The sequence below is a fragment of the Pelodiscus sinensis genome, chromosome 10 (assembly GCF_049634645.1).
Source record: "Pelodiscus sinensis isolate JC-2024 chromosome 10, ASM4963464v1, whole genome shotgun sequence".
Lineage (NCBI taxonomy): Eukaryota > Metazoa > Chordata > Testudines > Trionychidae > Pelodiscus > Pelodiscus sinensis.
This window is the reverse complement of record NC_134720.1, coordinates 20,717,415-20,735,053: the sequence shown is the minus strand read 5'-3', so window position 1 is coordinate 20,735,053 and position 17,639 is coordinate 20,717,415. Positions and strand designations below refer to the sequence as shown.

At 44.3% G+C, this 17,639-nt stretch overlaps 1 protein-coding gene across 1 annotated transcript in view; it reads right to left on the bottom strand.

Annotated features, from left to right (window-relative positions):
* Window positions 1–16,030, bottom strand: part of RASA2 (RAS p21 protein activator 2) — a 94,205-nt gene extending 78,175 nt beyond the window's left edge. Inside the window, exon 1 of the mRNA XM_075937633.1 lies at window positions 15,785–16,030. Coding sequence (XP_075793748.1) covers window positions 15,785–15,848 — 64 coding nt within the window. The 5' untranslated portion in view covers window positions 15,849–16,030. The remainder of the gene's footprint in view (window positions 1–15,784) is intronic.
* Window positions 16,031–17,639: the final 1,609 nt, after the last annotated feature.

The window sequence follows — 17,639 nt, the reverse complement described above, 5'->3', positions numbered from 1 at the left end:
CTGGTCAACCAGTAAGCATCACTCTTACCCGGTGACGCTTATGGGTTACAGTTAACTGGCGGATCAACCAGGCTGAAGCAGCTCCCTCGCCCACCCATGGTGTGGCTCAGGCAGCCACTACAGCCCATCTGGCCCGTCACACCAGTTAACCAACTAACCACTTAACTGTTTAAACAGGATTTTACATCCGTAGATGAATTATGAACCCCAGCTGGGTTATGATGCAAGCACATCTCAATTATTTGCCTTAGCAACATAGGTACTGCTGCACTGGACCAGACCCAGGGTCCATCAACTCACTATCCTCTCTCAAACACTGGCCAGCACCAGATGCTTCAAAAAAAGTGCAAAAAATAGACAAATGTGGGATAACATTTGCCCCAATAAAGGTCTCACTCCAATCCCTCTTAATTATGGGCTGTTTCAAACATGAGGTTTAACATGGCTCCCAAATTTTTTTTTAAATCATCCAATTTTATTATCCGTTTTAAGTGTTCAATTCTTCCATGAATCTTACTAAATTTTTGTCTCAATCACCTAACACTCATCTTAATTAAAAAAAAAAAAAAAAAGAAGAGTCTTCACTTACTTGCAAAAGACACTAACAATAAGACACGGACATACACTTCAAAATGTTAAGCAAGCACAACCAACGTAGAGATCTTCGTTCATTCCACACATACAACTTAGGATGCCTGTGACAGTGCTTTAAAAGTTAACATGACTCCCTATTTTCTTGTTTAAAATATGAAAGAGAAACTATATTATGAAGTCCTACACTAGCATTTCTGAAAGATCAAAGAATTAGCTTTTGGGAATGGAGGGGAACAGAAGACATGAGATGTACAAAATAAGATAGGTAGGCCTTTAAGACCATATGACAAGGTTTCTATGGGAAGAGGATACAATTGTTTTTCAGAAGGAAGGCTTTCAAAAGTTTAGAATATGCTAAGCTGAAGTGTGGTTCTATGCCGATATGTGATTGTGTAAAAATGTCACATGCAATTTTACATGCAAAATGCTAAAATCATAATTCAAATTTGTGAAAAAAATAGTACAATAAACCAAATAAAGTTTATAGTAGAACAACATTTTATTTATTCTGGTTGTTTTGACTTTACTAACACCAATTTGTCAGGTTGTCTGGTGACTGAAATTAAGGCTAAGTCTAGACTGCAAGTTTCTTTCGGAAGAAGCTTTTCCGGAAGACATCTTCTGGAAAAACTTTTTTCGAAAGAGAGCGTCTACACAGCAAAGGTGCAACGAAAGAGTGCTGTGCTTTTTTGAAAGATAGCATCCAATCAGTGTTGATGCTATCTTGAATTTCAGTTGTGATTACTGTGGATGGAGTGGCCACTAGGGCACTTGTGCTTTTTTCTGGAGGCCTCTTCTTTTGAAAAAACACCATCTTGCATATCCTCACACTCCTTTTTCCAAAAAAGCTTTTTCAGAAAAAGGCTTCTTCCTTGTAGAAAGAGGTTTACTGCTGTCAGAAAAAGTCCAGTGTGGACATAAGTGGAGTTTTTCTGGAAAAACAACCATTTTTCCAGAAAAACTCTGCAGTGTAGACATACCGTAAGTGTTGAGGACAGAGACTGTGTATACCATACCTGCTTTTCTGATGAATTCAGATGTTTTTAGGAGATATATTTCACACTATCAAAATAAAAATTGTGCCCAAACTTGCCTTTCATTGCTTTTCAAAATAAGATGCATTTTTTATACATCTCAGGAACTGAAACTTGATGATTGAAATCACTAAAGGTTAAACCTCTTTGGTCCAGGACTCTTTGGTCCAGAGGTCCAGAGTGGGGCCCAAGATTCCCGGCAGTCCAAAGAGGAGACTGCCTGGGTCTGCTGATGGACACAGAGAGCCCGGATTTCCTCAGCAGAGGGGCCGAATTGACATTCACTAGTCCTTCCCTCATTCGGAACTGGTCAGGTCACAAGAGTGCAGGAGCAAGGACCACCAACCTATGCCAATAATTTTAATAATGAAGCAAATGGCAAACTTAAACCTTGATTTAATCTTGTTTTGGATTAGTATTTAATTATTTTTTTAAAGAAAGGTTAATTCTTACTGGTTGGTAACCATTAAAATGTGTTGATTTACAGCTAACCACACACACTCAAGTATGGACAATCTACAGGGCTTTTTTTTTTCATTATGCTGAAAAACGGCAAATCACATTTTTGTAGTAGGCTCTGAATATATTGTACAGGATTGAAGTCAAATTATGTTTGGATAGAAAGTAGACTAATTAAAATGCACAAAAACAGCATTTTAAAATTATAAATTAAAAAATGTTACCTTAAAATATTCTAGGTACAGAAGAAAAAGTTGATCAAGAAACATTTTATATTTAAAATTAACCAATTTATTCAACCAAAATATTCTCTGCAGTTTAGTGAATCGAACTGATAATTTTAGTCACCATGGCCTTCCAGATTTTAGAACTGGCAGCTCGCATGCTCACACCCTTACTTTTTATTCATAATTTGGAAAAGGAAAACAAGTTCTCCTACTTTTTCAATTCCCAATGAGTTTCTCAATTTTGAATTAACTACTCACTGAACTGTACTGGTTGAACAAGTTGAAATGAAAAAAATATTCTCTCTGTACCTGTAGAAGTTACTGCTAACAAAAATCTGGCTTAGCATTTTAACAAACACCGATTCCAGATGTTTTCACTAGTTGAGTGACTAACTTTAAAACTTCAGAAGCAAAACATGTAGTGGTTGTGTTTATTGCAATAAAGTAATTAAATAAACATTATGTATCCTCTCAAGTTTTCAGCCCAGGGAAACAATGAATATAAAAAAAATCCAAATTAATAACGTATGCTATAATGGGTTTACATTTTGGACAGAGGCAATATTAGATTTTGCTCCTACATAGTACCTAAAGTTGTCCCACTTCATTATGTGCTTTTTATATAAAGTATATTAATTCAAATTAAGTTGTTGCTTGATGTGTGTTCCAAGACTTCCCTTTTAATTTTAAACATACATTTAAATTAATTCAGATTCCCCCATTAGTGTCACATTGCAAGAATTAGTAGTATTAGCATTGTGACAAAGTACCTGAAACAATTAACATCCCCATTATCTATAAATTTCCATTATCAAAATGTGTCACTCTGAGGCATAAAATATCTGTACTGTTAGTGAGACAAGATGGATGAAGTACTGTAATAGCTTATATTGAACCAATTTCTACAAGTAAGAGAAACTATTGAGCCCACATAGAATCCATCTTGTCTCACCAAAAGCCTAACACCAACAGTGTTACAACCACACTATATGCAGTCCATGTGACAAAACAGAAACATTTACAAAGCTATTAGTTGACAGCTTTTTTTGTTCAGACTATCGCTGGCCTTAATCATCATGAAGTTTCATAGTCTGATGACTGAAATTACAAATCGGAAGTTATTCAGACTTTGATTACACTAAGTATATATTTTCAGCTACTGTAAGGTATGCGTCTAATGTGGCCAATAATTTTTGCGCAGGGGGGAGGGGAAAAGAGGCTACTTAATGAATTTAGGTACATAGTCATGGGCCTGCTCCATCACCAGAAGGGGCAGGGCTTGGGAACTAGCCTCCCCCCAGAGTTGTCTGGGGCCGAAGGCTTTGAATTAAAAACACAGCAAAGGGCTCATGGCTCCCAGATCTGCCACAAACGTGTTGCCTGGCAGCTGCCTGGGGTTGCTAGACCTAGTGCCCTAGACCACTGTGATATCAGAAGTAACAGAATCACCACCCTTACTCTCTAGCTAATTCGCATGAAATAATGTCATTTGTTGTCAGGAGGATAACCCACAGATTTTGGACTACCAGGCCCATTTGCCACCCACTAACACCATAACCAGCACACAAAATAGCCCCTCACAACAGCACACACACTTCATTTGTCACCCACACATATCAACCACCTTCAGTCACACCTGGGCCCTACAGTAATCAGATGAAATGTCAGAGTCCTAAAGTTCTGGGACAACTGAAATGTGACAGCTGGTCAGAGACAGGGATGTGAGTGGGTAAGGGTGATACTTACCAGGTAATGGTTAACCCTTACCTGGAAGTAGCCCTCCTGTTCATGCAGCTGCTGCTGCTTCTGGCAGGGAGCCAACCGACCAGTGTAGGGCCAGAAGCAGCTGAGCTGGAACAGCCCTTGCCCACAGTGCATGGCCCCCTGATTAACCCGTTAAACTGAATAAACAGGGGCAAACAAACGGGATTTTACACCCTAATCAAAGAAGTGGGAACAGCAGGTACAAGGGGTTGTGCCTCCAATGAGAAGGCGTCTGAGCACAAACAACACAGCAGCACATGGAAATAACAGCTTCCAAATGCTAACTCTCTATATTATTTCCTGTTCACTAATACACACTGCTTTGCACAGAGTTATTGCACTGAACTTCATACCAGTAAATGTACTCGTACATATGCACAATGGTGTGAAGGCCTGCTGTTAAGTACTGGAGTTCCAATTCTAAGACACACAGAATTTGGCAAAAGTGCAAAGAAATTCCTATACATGCTGATATAACAACACCATTACCAATTCCACTCTAAGCTTTGAGCACTGAAAACACCATGAAAACAACTGAAATGTAACAGCTCAGAGAAGGTGGGAACACTGTAAAACTTTAGAGCCTTCCAGGCCACCCTGTCCCAATTCTTGTTCAGTCAATCACTAGGAGAAACAAGTGTGTTTGTTTACATTAACAGAAGATGATCCTGCCCACTTCTTAATTACAATATCACCTGAAAGTGAGAACAGGCATTCACACAGGACTGCTGTAGCTAACATTGTTAGATATTTGTGACAGATGCGCTGAAGAATCATATGCCTCTTTGACCACCATCCCAGAGGACCCACTATGAGGATGACGCTTTAAAAAAGAAAAGTTAAATTTGTGACTGTTTTACCTGCATTCTGCCATATATTGTATGTTATAGTAGTCTCTGATGACAACCCAGAACATGCTGTTCATTTTTAGAAAACTTTCATTGCAGATCTGACAAAACACAAAGATGGAATCAAAGTAACATTTCTAAAAATAGCAACAGTTCTTGACCTAAGGCTTAAGAAGCTAAGAGCTTTCCAAAATCTGAGAGGGATGAGGTGTGGAGAATGCTTTCAGAAGCCCTAAGTGAACTACACGGATGCAGAAAATAAGCCACAAATAAATAATTTAATAAAATAAAATAAAATTCAATCAAAACCACAAACATCCACCAACTTTCTGCTGGTGGAATCTGACAGACAAATAAAATAGACGTGTGATAGTCTGCCCTACTTTGGATTGCTATTGAGCGGAACTTCTTACCATGGACACGTCTTCTGTAATGGTGTTTGAAGCATGAAGGGATATGAATCTTTAGTGCATCTGTCATGTAAATACCTTGCAATTCTGGCTACAACAGTACCATGGAAATGCCTTCTCACTTTCAGGTGACAGTGTAAACAAGAAGCAGGCAGCATTATCTTCTGCAAAAGTAAACAAACTTCTGAGCGAATGGATCAACAAGAAGAAACTGATTGGACTTGTAGGCTTTAAGGTTTACACTTATTTTTTAGCACAGTTATTTTTTGTACATAACTCTACAGTTCTAAGTTCAACTTTCATGATACAATCTCTTTATGACTACTTGCATTAAGTAATTGAAAAATACTATTTCTTTTGGTTTTTACAGTGCAAATATTTGTAATAAATATAAAATGAATACTGTTCACTGTGTGGTAATTGTAATCAATATATTTTAAAATGTTGATAATAGCTAAATTTTAAAATAAATCTTATTCTATTATTGCTTACTCGCATGATTAATTTTTTAAATCGCTTGACAGCCCTATGCAACACCTATGAGACAGTACCTGATTTCATCTATTAGTTCCTTAATTTGTTCAATGCAGGTATTGCAGGAAAACAACCAACAAGTCCATACTCAGCACCTAATGAGCCACTGAAGCAGAATTATGGAATTATGGAATCCTTTTATCAAGTGTCATGCATTTGCAATAGATCAAAAAGAGGAAGATAAGGAATGACTACTAATGAGTAAGACAAACTATAACAAACTACATGCAGTACTGAAGTGTAGTTTTGTCTGAGCCAGGCTATGGCTACTGTGAGGAAAGGACAATACAACCCAATCCAGAGATAAACCTTAATATTTAAACTTTATATTAGGGATGAAAAAATATAACCATTTAAACGGTTATATTTTAAGTATGGGCTCATCAATTTGGTTACAAGCAGGCTTCCGCCATAATTGTTTGTTATGATGTTCACATATAACAAACCTATTAGAGTAAAACTCCAATTGTCCGGCATTCAGTGGTCCGGCACTCCTGATAATCCAGCACCAACTGGAACCCGGAAGTGCTCCGGACAATTGGAGCCAGACAATTGGAGCTGCTGTGAGCCCCATGGGTCCTCACAGCTGGGAAAGGGAAGGGGAGAAGAGGGAAAGGGGATTATACCTCTGTGACAGGTCTGCAGGGACCCACACTGCATCCGGTTTGGGGGGGAGGGGGAAGAGGGCAGGAACGGCGTGGCAAAGGGCAAACCTTCCACCATTTTGCAGGAAGGCAAACAAACTGACGAGCGGTGGACTTGGGGAAGCGGCGGAGCAGAGCAGCTGGGGTGCTGCCGGGTTGGTCTCGCAGAGCTGCCCCTCACCCCACTGCTTGGCAATAACTACTGCAGTCTGGGGAGTGGGGAGCCCGCTCCCCCCCGGAAACTCTTGGTGGCAGCGCGGGGCTGAGCGCAGCCGGAACAGGGCAAGTTCGGGGACTTAGCTCTCGCCCCCTCTACTCCGCTGCAACTTCCAGGTCAGCGGCTGGGTTTCCCCAGCTGGCCTGTCGCCGGCAGCTGCGTAGGGCTTCCCCCTCCTTCCTGCAAAACGACAGAGGGTTTGCCCCTCGCCGCGCCATTCCCTGTCCACCCCCCAGGCACAGTGCGGGTCCCGGCAGACCGGTCACAGCCCCACGCTGGAGTACCTCCCGATACTCCGGCATATCCGATAATCTGGCACCACCTAGGTCCCAAAGGTGCCGGATTATCGGAAGTCTACTGTATATACCTTGAAATATGGATAGTATTTTCATCCTCTTCTGAGCAGACTGCTTAAACGTAATCAGATTTCCAGCACAAATTCAACAACTACCATCCATCCATTAAATACTCTCTGAAACACTCATATCCCAGCATCAACATCTTGGATGTGTCAATCAGCTTCAACAATGGAACCTTACAGGTAACCATATACAAGAAACATCACAACTCACTGTGCCTACCATTACAAATCAAATAACTACCCCAAACTAGGGATGTTAAACTGTGTTTAATTAACTAGTTGATGGAATTTCCATGAACTAGTCGATAAGCAAGAGAAACTGAAGAACCACAGCAGAACCACTGCTATTCTGCCTTTTAAACATATCAACATAGTGGGGGGAACCAGATGCAAGCCAGGACATATGATTTCCAGCTTGCGCCTTGGTCCCCCTACTGCGCTTCAGCCTTTTAAATGTATTAAGACCCTACAAGCTCTTAATACATTTAAAAAACAGAGGCATGGCACCTGGGACTGGGCATGAACTGGTAATTAGCTGACTCCTGGTCCCCCACTATGCCTGTGCCTCCCATGCTCCCCACAGAACTGGTGCTGGGAGGGGAGCGCGGGGAGCAGCTTTTAAGAGGCAGCAAGGAGAGGGCGGGGGGCAGGGAGGAAGAGTGACTAGTCAAATCACTACTCAACTATCAGATAAGCCAAGGCTACTCAACATGTGGTCCACAGGTGGGAGCCAAAACAAAAAAGTAGTCAATGGTCTTCTGTTGATCTGTGTTTTAGTAGTTATATATTTGCATGTATATGCAAACACACTTAAGTTGTGGCTCTCAGCATGTGCTGCGAGTATCATTGTGGCCCCTGGGGGCTTCCAAAGTTGAGTAGCCCTGCGATAAGCTTAAGCTTATGCTCATCAGATAGTTGACTAGTCACTTACATCCCTGCCCCAAACACACCAAGAAACTGGTTATCTACAACACCACTCATACCACAGACTACACTCTCAGGAGACAGTCCAAGATATACACCTTCACACACTTAAGACACATTGACCAAACAAGGACATTCCACCAGGACAGTAGACTGCATCACAGAACAGGCCACCCAAACACTCCAAGAAAACTTGTTTCAATGGAAAAATAAAAACCCACTCTCAACAGGCACCCCTAAATGTCACCTACCACCCAACCTTTGAACCCTCATAGGATATGAAACGACAACCTGTACTTGATGGGAGAGCCAAACCTGAACAAAATCTTCTCTAAACCATCTCTTCTTGCCATAAAAAAAAAAAAAAAAAAAAAAAAACTACACTATTTCATCATCAGAAACAAGCTTCCCCATAGACCAGGGCACATAAACTGAGGCGCATCAGACCCTTTCTGAACAAATACAAAACCTGCAAACATATCTTCTACAAGGATCATCACTCCTCCACAACCCAAATTTCAAGATCCCTGGGTCCTACACATGCCTATCACAACACATGGTGTGCCTCATCCAGTGCATTAAATCCCTCTAGGTGACCCTTTCATAATGCAATCCTCCTTCTATATTTAACCTACCTGTCATCATCCTTAAAGGAACCCTGCACAATACTTCAAAAGTTGAGTCTGAAAATTTAAATTCATTACTCTGCTAAACACCAAAAACCCTGGTCTGAACAGGAACACTAGATTTAAAGCTTTTTATTAAGACTACTATTTCATCACAGGTATTTTTAGTAAAAGTAATGAACAAATTATGGGCAAGAAACAAAAATCATGGCCCATGACCTGTCCATGACTTTTACTAAAAATACCCCGGTTGAATCTGGAGAGATTAGGAGCAAGTTTTAGGGGCCCAAGAAGCTGCTGTGGGACCGCTGCTGGGAGCTGCTGAGCTACAGTGGCTCCCACCACCCGCAGGAATACTGCTCAGGCGCTCCTTGGGGCCACATACAGCAACCGGTGCAGCAGGCGGTGGGGCTGCCTAAACAACTGGCAGCCGAGTCACTCCAACAATCATCAGTGTAGGTATCGTCAGGGCTGCCCGAGCACTGGCCCTGAGTTCGGCCACACTGACTGCTACAGAAATCATGAAGGTCACAGGAAATCACGGAATCCCTGACTTCCATAACAAACATGGAGACCTACTTACTATATCACTCTATAATCCATCAATGCCCCCCCCCCTTTTGTCCTTTGACTTGATAGGTGTCAATGGGCAACTCTACCTGGAATAGTCCCTTAACACGTAGTGTAACTACATAGGCTAAACAATCTGTTCCACTGTGAATTTGATTTGTCGTTGGGACTTCCTTTCCCAGACCACCGTGTGACTCAGAAGCTTGTCTCTAGGTCAGCCGAAACAGCAACTAAACACCTATGGCTGGCCCAGGCCAGCCAACTCAGGCTTATGGGGCTCAGACCACAAGTCTGCTGCATTGATGTGCAGCATTCTAGCTTCTCAAAGCTCAGATTCTTGCCTGAGACTGGAAGTTTACATTGCAATGCAACATCCCTGCAGCAGCCCCAATTCCCATGAGCCTGAGTTGGTCGACCCAGGCCAGCCATGGATGTCTAGCTGCTGTGTAGTCACACTATCAGCAAAATAAGTTGGCTCAACAGAAGTTATCACCTCACCCACCTTGCCTCTCTAATAAAGCATACAAAGTTGTTTAGTAACTGGGACTCAAAACCAGCTGCCTGATTGTCAACACTTCTGTTGTGTATCCATATAGCCTTGCAAAATACGTTTGAAAGGTCTGGGCCATACTCTTGAGCGAACAAATCCTTCACAGAGCCTTCACCGCAAATTTTGTGTAACAATCAGTTATGATAAGCACATATGTAACTCCATCTCTCCCATATTTCAATTTTAAATTATCTACTGCTACCCATTCTAATAGACCACTGCCATAAAGAGGATGCAAGGAAGCTCCATCAAAAAACTGTCGGAGGTCTTCTTTCATCCCAAGTAATCAGACATTCGCTCTCAACAGTCCATTGAAACTGGGCATCTGATGCGCATAGTTAGATATTGGGACATATTGGGGCCTGAGGATAACAGTTTGAGGAGGTAGGATACCTGCAGACAAGAAATTCAGGATGGTGGAATAGATCTATGGAATGCATCTTCGTTCCAGCAACGAAGGACACAGATTTGGGAATGCCTTCAGCACTGGAACAGCAGATAGAAAGATCAGTACAACTGTTTAAGAAACATGAAAAAGCTCTCTGTTTTCGGTGTGTGTGACTGGGTGAACTAGCCCTGCACTGGGGAAGTAAGGCCTAAGCAAACTCACCTGGCTGAAGAAGTCCTGCCCCCACAGCCCTGCTGGGTATGCTCGGACTGCAGCCCAGGTATAAACCAACATGATTCAACATCTCTCCATCAGGCATGTGAAATGTTATCCGGTAAGAATCACCCTGGAATTTCCCTTCCCAAATACCCTTTAATCTGTTAACTGGTTAAACATCACATTAAATCAGTTAAACAGTATTTTACATCCTTACTCCCCATAGCAGTAGCCTGTCCTTCATCTGACACCCCTTCTTCAACTCTGCATTTCAAGACATGGCTTGAGAATTTTGAGACATGCACCTCCTTTCTATATTTCTCACCTTACTGAATCATCTGCAAACAAGACTGCCATCATGATCAAACTTATCTGCTGTCCTATACCCATTCTGACTTCCTGAGGCTTGCATCTGTATTGTCTAAGTGCCAGGAACTCGTGTCTCAAATCTAGTATAATATGCTGAATTTCTCTTCTGTCAATGAGTGTCCCCCCCCCCCCCAAATTCTCTATATCCTTTTAAAATTCTCTGAAAAAATATTTTCCATTCCAGAACTACCATCCTCTATTTCTGCCTCCTCTGCGCCACACAGCACCCATCATCTCTAAGACAGAAGGCAATGATACATTTATATCCATGCAGGGGACACACTTCAATGGTCCTGTGTGGCTCTTTACATCCCAGAGGTTTTATACCATCCTCAAAATCCAGAAGGAAATTTCTGGATTAATCAGTTATAATTCCAGCCACCAAGAATCATTATATATGGTTCCTCAAAAAATTTGTCCTGCAGCATTTTATCAGTATCTTAGAACTTCATGAAGTTAACTTTTTTCTACTGCTTGCAAAGCCTCTTGTAAGGGGATACACATTGGAATTACACTTTCTACTGTGCAGAATAATCTTGGCTTCATCTATCAATCAGACATACAGCCTAGCCTTCCAAATACAGTAAAACTCCAATAGTCCAGCATCCAATAGTCCTGCACTCCTGATAGTCCGGCATCAAAATGGCAAGAGCCTAGTGAGTGAGCTTCGTCAAAAAAGAGTCACAAGGTAACAGCGGCAGCAGCTGAACTGAGCAAAAAGGGTAAAAAAGGCTTAAAAAACTAAAACATTACAGTATACTGCATACAGTACGTACAATAAAAAGGGTTAAGAACACTTTATATACAGTATATAATGTATACAGTGTATATATATATATATATAACACCTACTTATAGGACCTTCTGATAGTCCAGCATATCTGATAATCCGGCACCACCTAAATCCCATAGGTTCCGGATTATCTGAAGTCTACTTGATCTATAGTCCCTTTTACATTTTGAGGGCTGTTTGTACTTCACTTTTAGCTACATCCTTCAATTATCCAAGCAGGGCCTCTATTTCCAGTTTGGCAGCTCATGCAATCTGAACATTGGCTGAAGCACTGTCTTAAATTCCTCAATAGTCTTTGCCAAAAAAAACCTAAGCAACAAGGATGGTCCAAAGAAATATGGAATGTATAGGGGGTTTCTGTATGAGTTGCCCTCCTGTTAAACTTTCCCATGCTTTACTCCATGACTGACTCTTGTTGGTCTAGGATAGTTATCTTCTGCTTTGAACTCTTGCTATCCTGTTCACAATGCATACTGCAGTGACACCTAAGGTAAGCTATTTTAACTATGAGAAGCAGAAGAAAACCAATACAATGGATATAAGCCCAGATTTCAAATTTATAAAGGAAAACCCCCAAAGTTTGGAAGGAACGATAGTGTAATGTAAACAAGTAATAATGTAACAAACATCTAGTTCTCATTCAGGAAAAACTGTAAGTTGCAATCACAATAAAACATTTTTCCAACAATAGACTGTCATCTCAAGATAGATAACTCCTCCTGGTTGTAGACTTCAGCTTCACCATAATTATCCCGCCTTCACCTTTTTTCCAGATTACAATGCTCCTTTGACACTACAATGACCACATCTCTTTCCATCAGGTCTACCTGCAAACAGCACCTCAAGCACAGGGCTGCATCTGTTGACCAAGATGCTCAAACAGTATTCCCCGTATTCTGTGAATCCTGCAGACAAGTCATAATGTTGAGTTTATTTTCACATTTGCACTGGAAACAACTGCCATCAAATTCAGTTACAACATATGGCTTTAAAGGAAACAAACTCATTTCAACACCAATCCTGAGGAATTTCACTTATTACTTGCTATTCAAACACATGGGAGGTAATTGGTCCTCTACATCATAAAGCCCTTCTAACTATCGTGTTTTTACTCTCCAGATTTTACTTGCTGCAATCATCAGGAATAAATATATTGGTTACAATAAAATAAAAGCCATTACAGGCAGTCCCCGACTTACGCAGATCCGCACTTACGTCGGATCCGCACTTACGAACGTGGCTTTTCTCGCCCCCGAGCTCACGGGCAGCGGGTCGCCACCCGTGTCCTCTGGGGCGAGAAAAGCTTCTCCCGGTCTCCCTGGTCTGCTCGGGGGGCGGTCCAGCAAAGCCGCTGGACCCCCCCAGCAGACCAGGGACAACCGAGCAAAGCCGCCACCTGGGCTTTGCTGGACCCCCCCAGCAGACCAGGCTTTGCTGGACCCCCCCCCCCCCCCCAGCAGACCAGGGGGACAGGAGCAAAGCTGCGGGCGTGCTCCAAGGCTTTGCTCCCCGTCTCCCTGCAGACCAGGGAGACGCAGAGCAAAGCCGTGGAGGACGTGGGTGGTCCTGCCACCCGCGTCTCTCTGGTCTGCTGGGGGGGGGCAGCTAGTGCCCTCCCCCCCCCTCCAGCAGACCAGGTTTTTCTTGCCTACGCCTGGGGTACAGCAGCTGGGGCGCTGCCAGGTTGGTACCGCAGCACCGCTCCTCGGCGCTACTGTACCAACCCGGCAGCACCCCAGCTGCTCTGCCCCAGGCGTCCTGATTCAGCCGCTGCTGAAACTGACCAGCAGTGGCTGAAATCAGGACGCCTGGGGCAGAGCACCCCAGTTGCTCTGCCCCAGGCGTCCCCAAGTCAGCCGCTGCTGAAACTGACCAGGGGCTGACTACAGGAAGCCCGAGGCAGAGTTGCTCTGCCCTGGGCTTCTTGGAATCAGCCGCTGATCAGTTTCAGCAGCAGCTGACTTGGGGACGCCTGGGTTTCTTAAGTTCAATCCGTATGTAAGTCAGAACTGGCGTCCAGATTCAGCTGCTGTTGAAACTGATCAGTTTCAGCAGCGGCTGACGCCAGTTCCGACTTACATACAGATTCAACTTAAGAACAAACCTACAGTCCCTATCTTGTACGTAACCCAGGGACTGCCTGTACCTGCTTTCTACCACAAGAACTCAATAGTGATCTAAGAGGCTCAACTGAACTAAAGACTCAACTGCTTTTCCATTTTGCATCCTTGCCAGGACTGGCGGTACCAAAGTATCACAGTAAAAGCTTCTCCTGCATTATTTCTGCACCAATTTAGATGCACCTGAAATCTCAAGAGAGAAAAACACCAAAACCAAACCTTAAGATTTTGCCTCTTGAGTATGCAAATCTAGGCAACAGCCTTCATTAATACTCCCTCTCAAGCTACACTGGATACTGTACTATTCTCATAATCTGGTCTTTCATTGACAAAGGTCAAATTCAGACATTAATATCAAGTTTGGGAATACACCTGAGTTTTTAAATCATATTTATCCTGGCTTCAAATATTGATTAAAAAAAAATCAGCTACTGCCAATTAATTTGCAGAATGAAATACAGAAACCAGAAGTTAAGAGAAGGGTCCCCCTCATATTTTGCTTATAAATCATGGAGAAGCATGATATAAAACCCTAAACAGATGTATCGTGTCACACTTCTGTTGGAAAAAAATCAGAAGTTTTTTCATAGTGGATATTATATTGTAGAAATGTATGTATTTTTGTTGTTTCCTTTTTCCTGCTTGAATTAACATAGATAAATCCAAATATATAACAGATTATTAATTCTACTCCATTGCCAAATTTCATCATATTGCATTTCCTTTTCATGAATTACTGTATAAAAAAAGATTGATTAAATGCGTGAGAAAGGAAATAAATGGGTTACATTTGAGTTATATGAATGCATTTCGATAACCCTTCAGGAAGCCACCACACATCCTGTTTCTCTCAGCTGCTTTGAAGTCCTTGTCAGTCGCATCACACGTTATTTGTCTCCCTCTCCTTTCCCCATGCCCTCATGTTTTAAGACATTCATACTTTGGTTTTCCACGTTACTGATTTTATGTATTTTTTTGCTATAATTGCCATTCTGCACCCAGCAAGAAAAATCTGACACTCTCTCTCTCTCCCCACCCCACCCCACATTAACATGTTACTGTTTCCAAAGTAGCCTTGTACCAACTTCCTGCTGCATCAATAATTTCGCAAGATTTGCTTGACAAATAGACTCTTATGCCTAAGGTTTTGTGGAGCTGAGTTTGTGTTTGTTGGCATAAAAAAATGCTTCACTGAAGTGCACACTGGTTGCAGCATCTCAACTCCAACTGCTCAACAGCACTCTCAACTACATGTCAATTTCCTGTGTGTGTCATTTCTGCTCTCAATAGCTAATTCTCTGCCCTCAAATGGAAATCCATTACTCCCAAGAGCAACTTCCACAGTGCCAATTGACTGCATTTGTCAGTCATGCTCCTGGCCATCGAGTCTCCCTATCTGAACTGCCTACGGGCCCTTTCCTCACCAACTCCCTCCCACTCCCAGCCTTCCCTGGACCTATCCACCAAGCTCCCAGCCTCAATAATTCCTTCGAAGAGACGCATACAGACAGCAACCCAGCCCGACATCTAATCTACCACCTCTAGGCAGAAAAGCGAATCTCCTACTCATGCCTGCCCTACCCTCCAAAACACCCAGAACCCTCCTCCCATGCCCACAGCGAACCCCACTACTACTCCATCCATACTCACCCTGCCTCACATCTTCACTCGTTCCCTAGTACACCCCCCCTCCATACTGACCCTGGTTCCACAAAACCCTACGCCCTCCATCTATACCCACTGGCCACCATGCCCACGACAAGCTACAGAGCCCTCAAGCCATAGCTCCCACAGAGCCACCCAGGATCATGTCCGCCTTAGGCAGCCCAGACACCGCCACATCTCCCACAGACACCCACGCCACCCAGACCCACCCGCCCGCGTCACCACCCCGCTCGCGAGCGCCTCCACTCGGACACCAACTGCCTGTAGCCGTCTCGCCCCTCGGGGCGGGGTAAACGTCACCCGCCCCGAGACGCCTCCTCACCCCCGTAGCCGGCCCAAGAAGCAGGAAGGGGGGCAGCTCCCGCACGGGGAGGACCGAGGGACGGAGGTTCAAGACCACAGCGGGGACTCAGCGCGGCAGCCCAGGCAGAAAGGCCCCTGTGGGGTCCTGGCCCCGCTCCCCTCACTCACAGATCTTCCCCCGCAGGTTCTGCAGCACTCGGACCCCTTCGCCGTCACCATCCTCCGCCGCCATCGTGCGCCGCCACCTGCGCCGCGCGCCAGCCAGGAGGGGAAGAGGCAGCTCCCCCTTCCCTCTGCGGCCCTGTCCCTTGTGCTGCAAGGAGCGAAGCAGAGGCCCCGCCGGCACCTCGCCGCCCCGCCCCCTCCGCCTCTCCCATTGGGCAGCGGGGCGGGGGGCGCATGCGCCTTTCCTCTCCTGGCGCTGCCCGTCTGATGCCGAAAGGCCGGGTGGGGCCGCCGCAGTTCCTGTCTCTGCGCCACGCTGGGCCTCCCGTCGCAGCCCCGCCCTCCAGAGAGCGGGGCGGAGCTTCCCTGTCCGAAGCCAGGAGCGTGGGCGGGCTTTACTGAGGAGGCGGGCGAGAGGCCTCTGGGCGTGGGGGTCAGAGGGGCTCTAGTGCAAACCATGGGCGGGGGCGGGGGGAGTGTGTGGCTCCGCGCTGGAACTCTGCGGTGTGTCGGGCTGCGTTCTGCCTTTGGCCCCGGGGTTGCTCGTTGAATGGGAGCCTCGTAAGCCAATAGGATGAAAGCAGCCGATTGTTTCCTCGGCTCGTCGCGCCGTCCCTCTCCTCCCGCTGGACACAGCAGGGCAGGGGCCGTCTGGCTGTAGTACTGTGCCAATGGGTCGGTGGCTTCCAGCGCCAAGGCTGATGGGCGTTAAGAGCTCGGTCAGCCCTAGCGTACCAAGCACTGTGCAAAGGCAGCATTCGGGGTTTTATTGAATCACGGTGCAAAACAATAAGAAAGTTGGTTTTTAACCCCTGCACATAGGGCCATGTTTTGTATGATTGTTGCGGGGACTGAGGAGTTGGCTGGCTGGTTTTTGAAGGACTTTGGGCCACTAGCCAGCAGCCAGTGGCTGTCCAGCATCTGCTCATTGCACTGCTTCCTGTTCAGCAGCTTGAGCCCCCTGACAGCATCCTCAGCGTCACCTGGCCCAGCAGCTTTGGCCTCCTTCCCAGCCTGTCAGCTTCTGGGCAGCAGGGACCCGTCCCCGTCCCCCAGACACAGATAGTGGATTGGTGGAGTCCTAACATCCCATCTCTATCCCCCACTATTACACAGCACACACCACTGCTCCTGGGTGCTGTCACTCACAAGCCCTCCAAATGTCTAGCTGCTGCACGTGCAAACACAGAAGTAAAAGCTGGCTAGCAGTTCATGAGTTGGATCATGGGTTGATTTCGGTAGGTGCAGATCTACATTTTTATATCCCTGCTGGGCTCTACTGATCTATAATTCTCTGTACTCATCTCCTTCTACTTTATTTAGGATTCATTTTTATTTGTCAAGTAATTAAAGTGTTCCTAATGGAGCTATATTGGCCTTTCACTATTCTTCCTGTTTTCCCTTTAGATATGGATAATTTGCTATTCTACCTTTAATATTGTCTCTAAGAAACTGCCATCGTTGTTGAACTCCCCTGAGATTTTCTTCCCATTGGCCCTTACCTACCAGTTCTCTGAATTTGTTGAAATCTCTTTTTTTGAAGCCCCTTGGCCTGATGTTGCTCTCACATCTTTCTTTTCTTAGAATCATGAAATCCGTCATTTCTTGATCATATTCAACCACATTTCCTTCTATCTACAGTGTCACAAAAAATTCTTCCCTGTTAGAATCCACTTAAAATGGTTGTCCCCAAGTTAAAAAGCCTGTACTTCCACACAGTGAACAGAAGAATTGATTTTGGAGAGATTCTAACCCATAATATTTGATTCTAACCCATAATATTTGAATCACTGGTCCTTACTAAAGCAAGTAGGGTGTTATCTGATAGAAGTCTAGCTTGTTCTCCATTGGACCACCC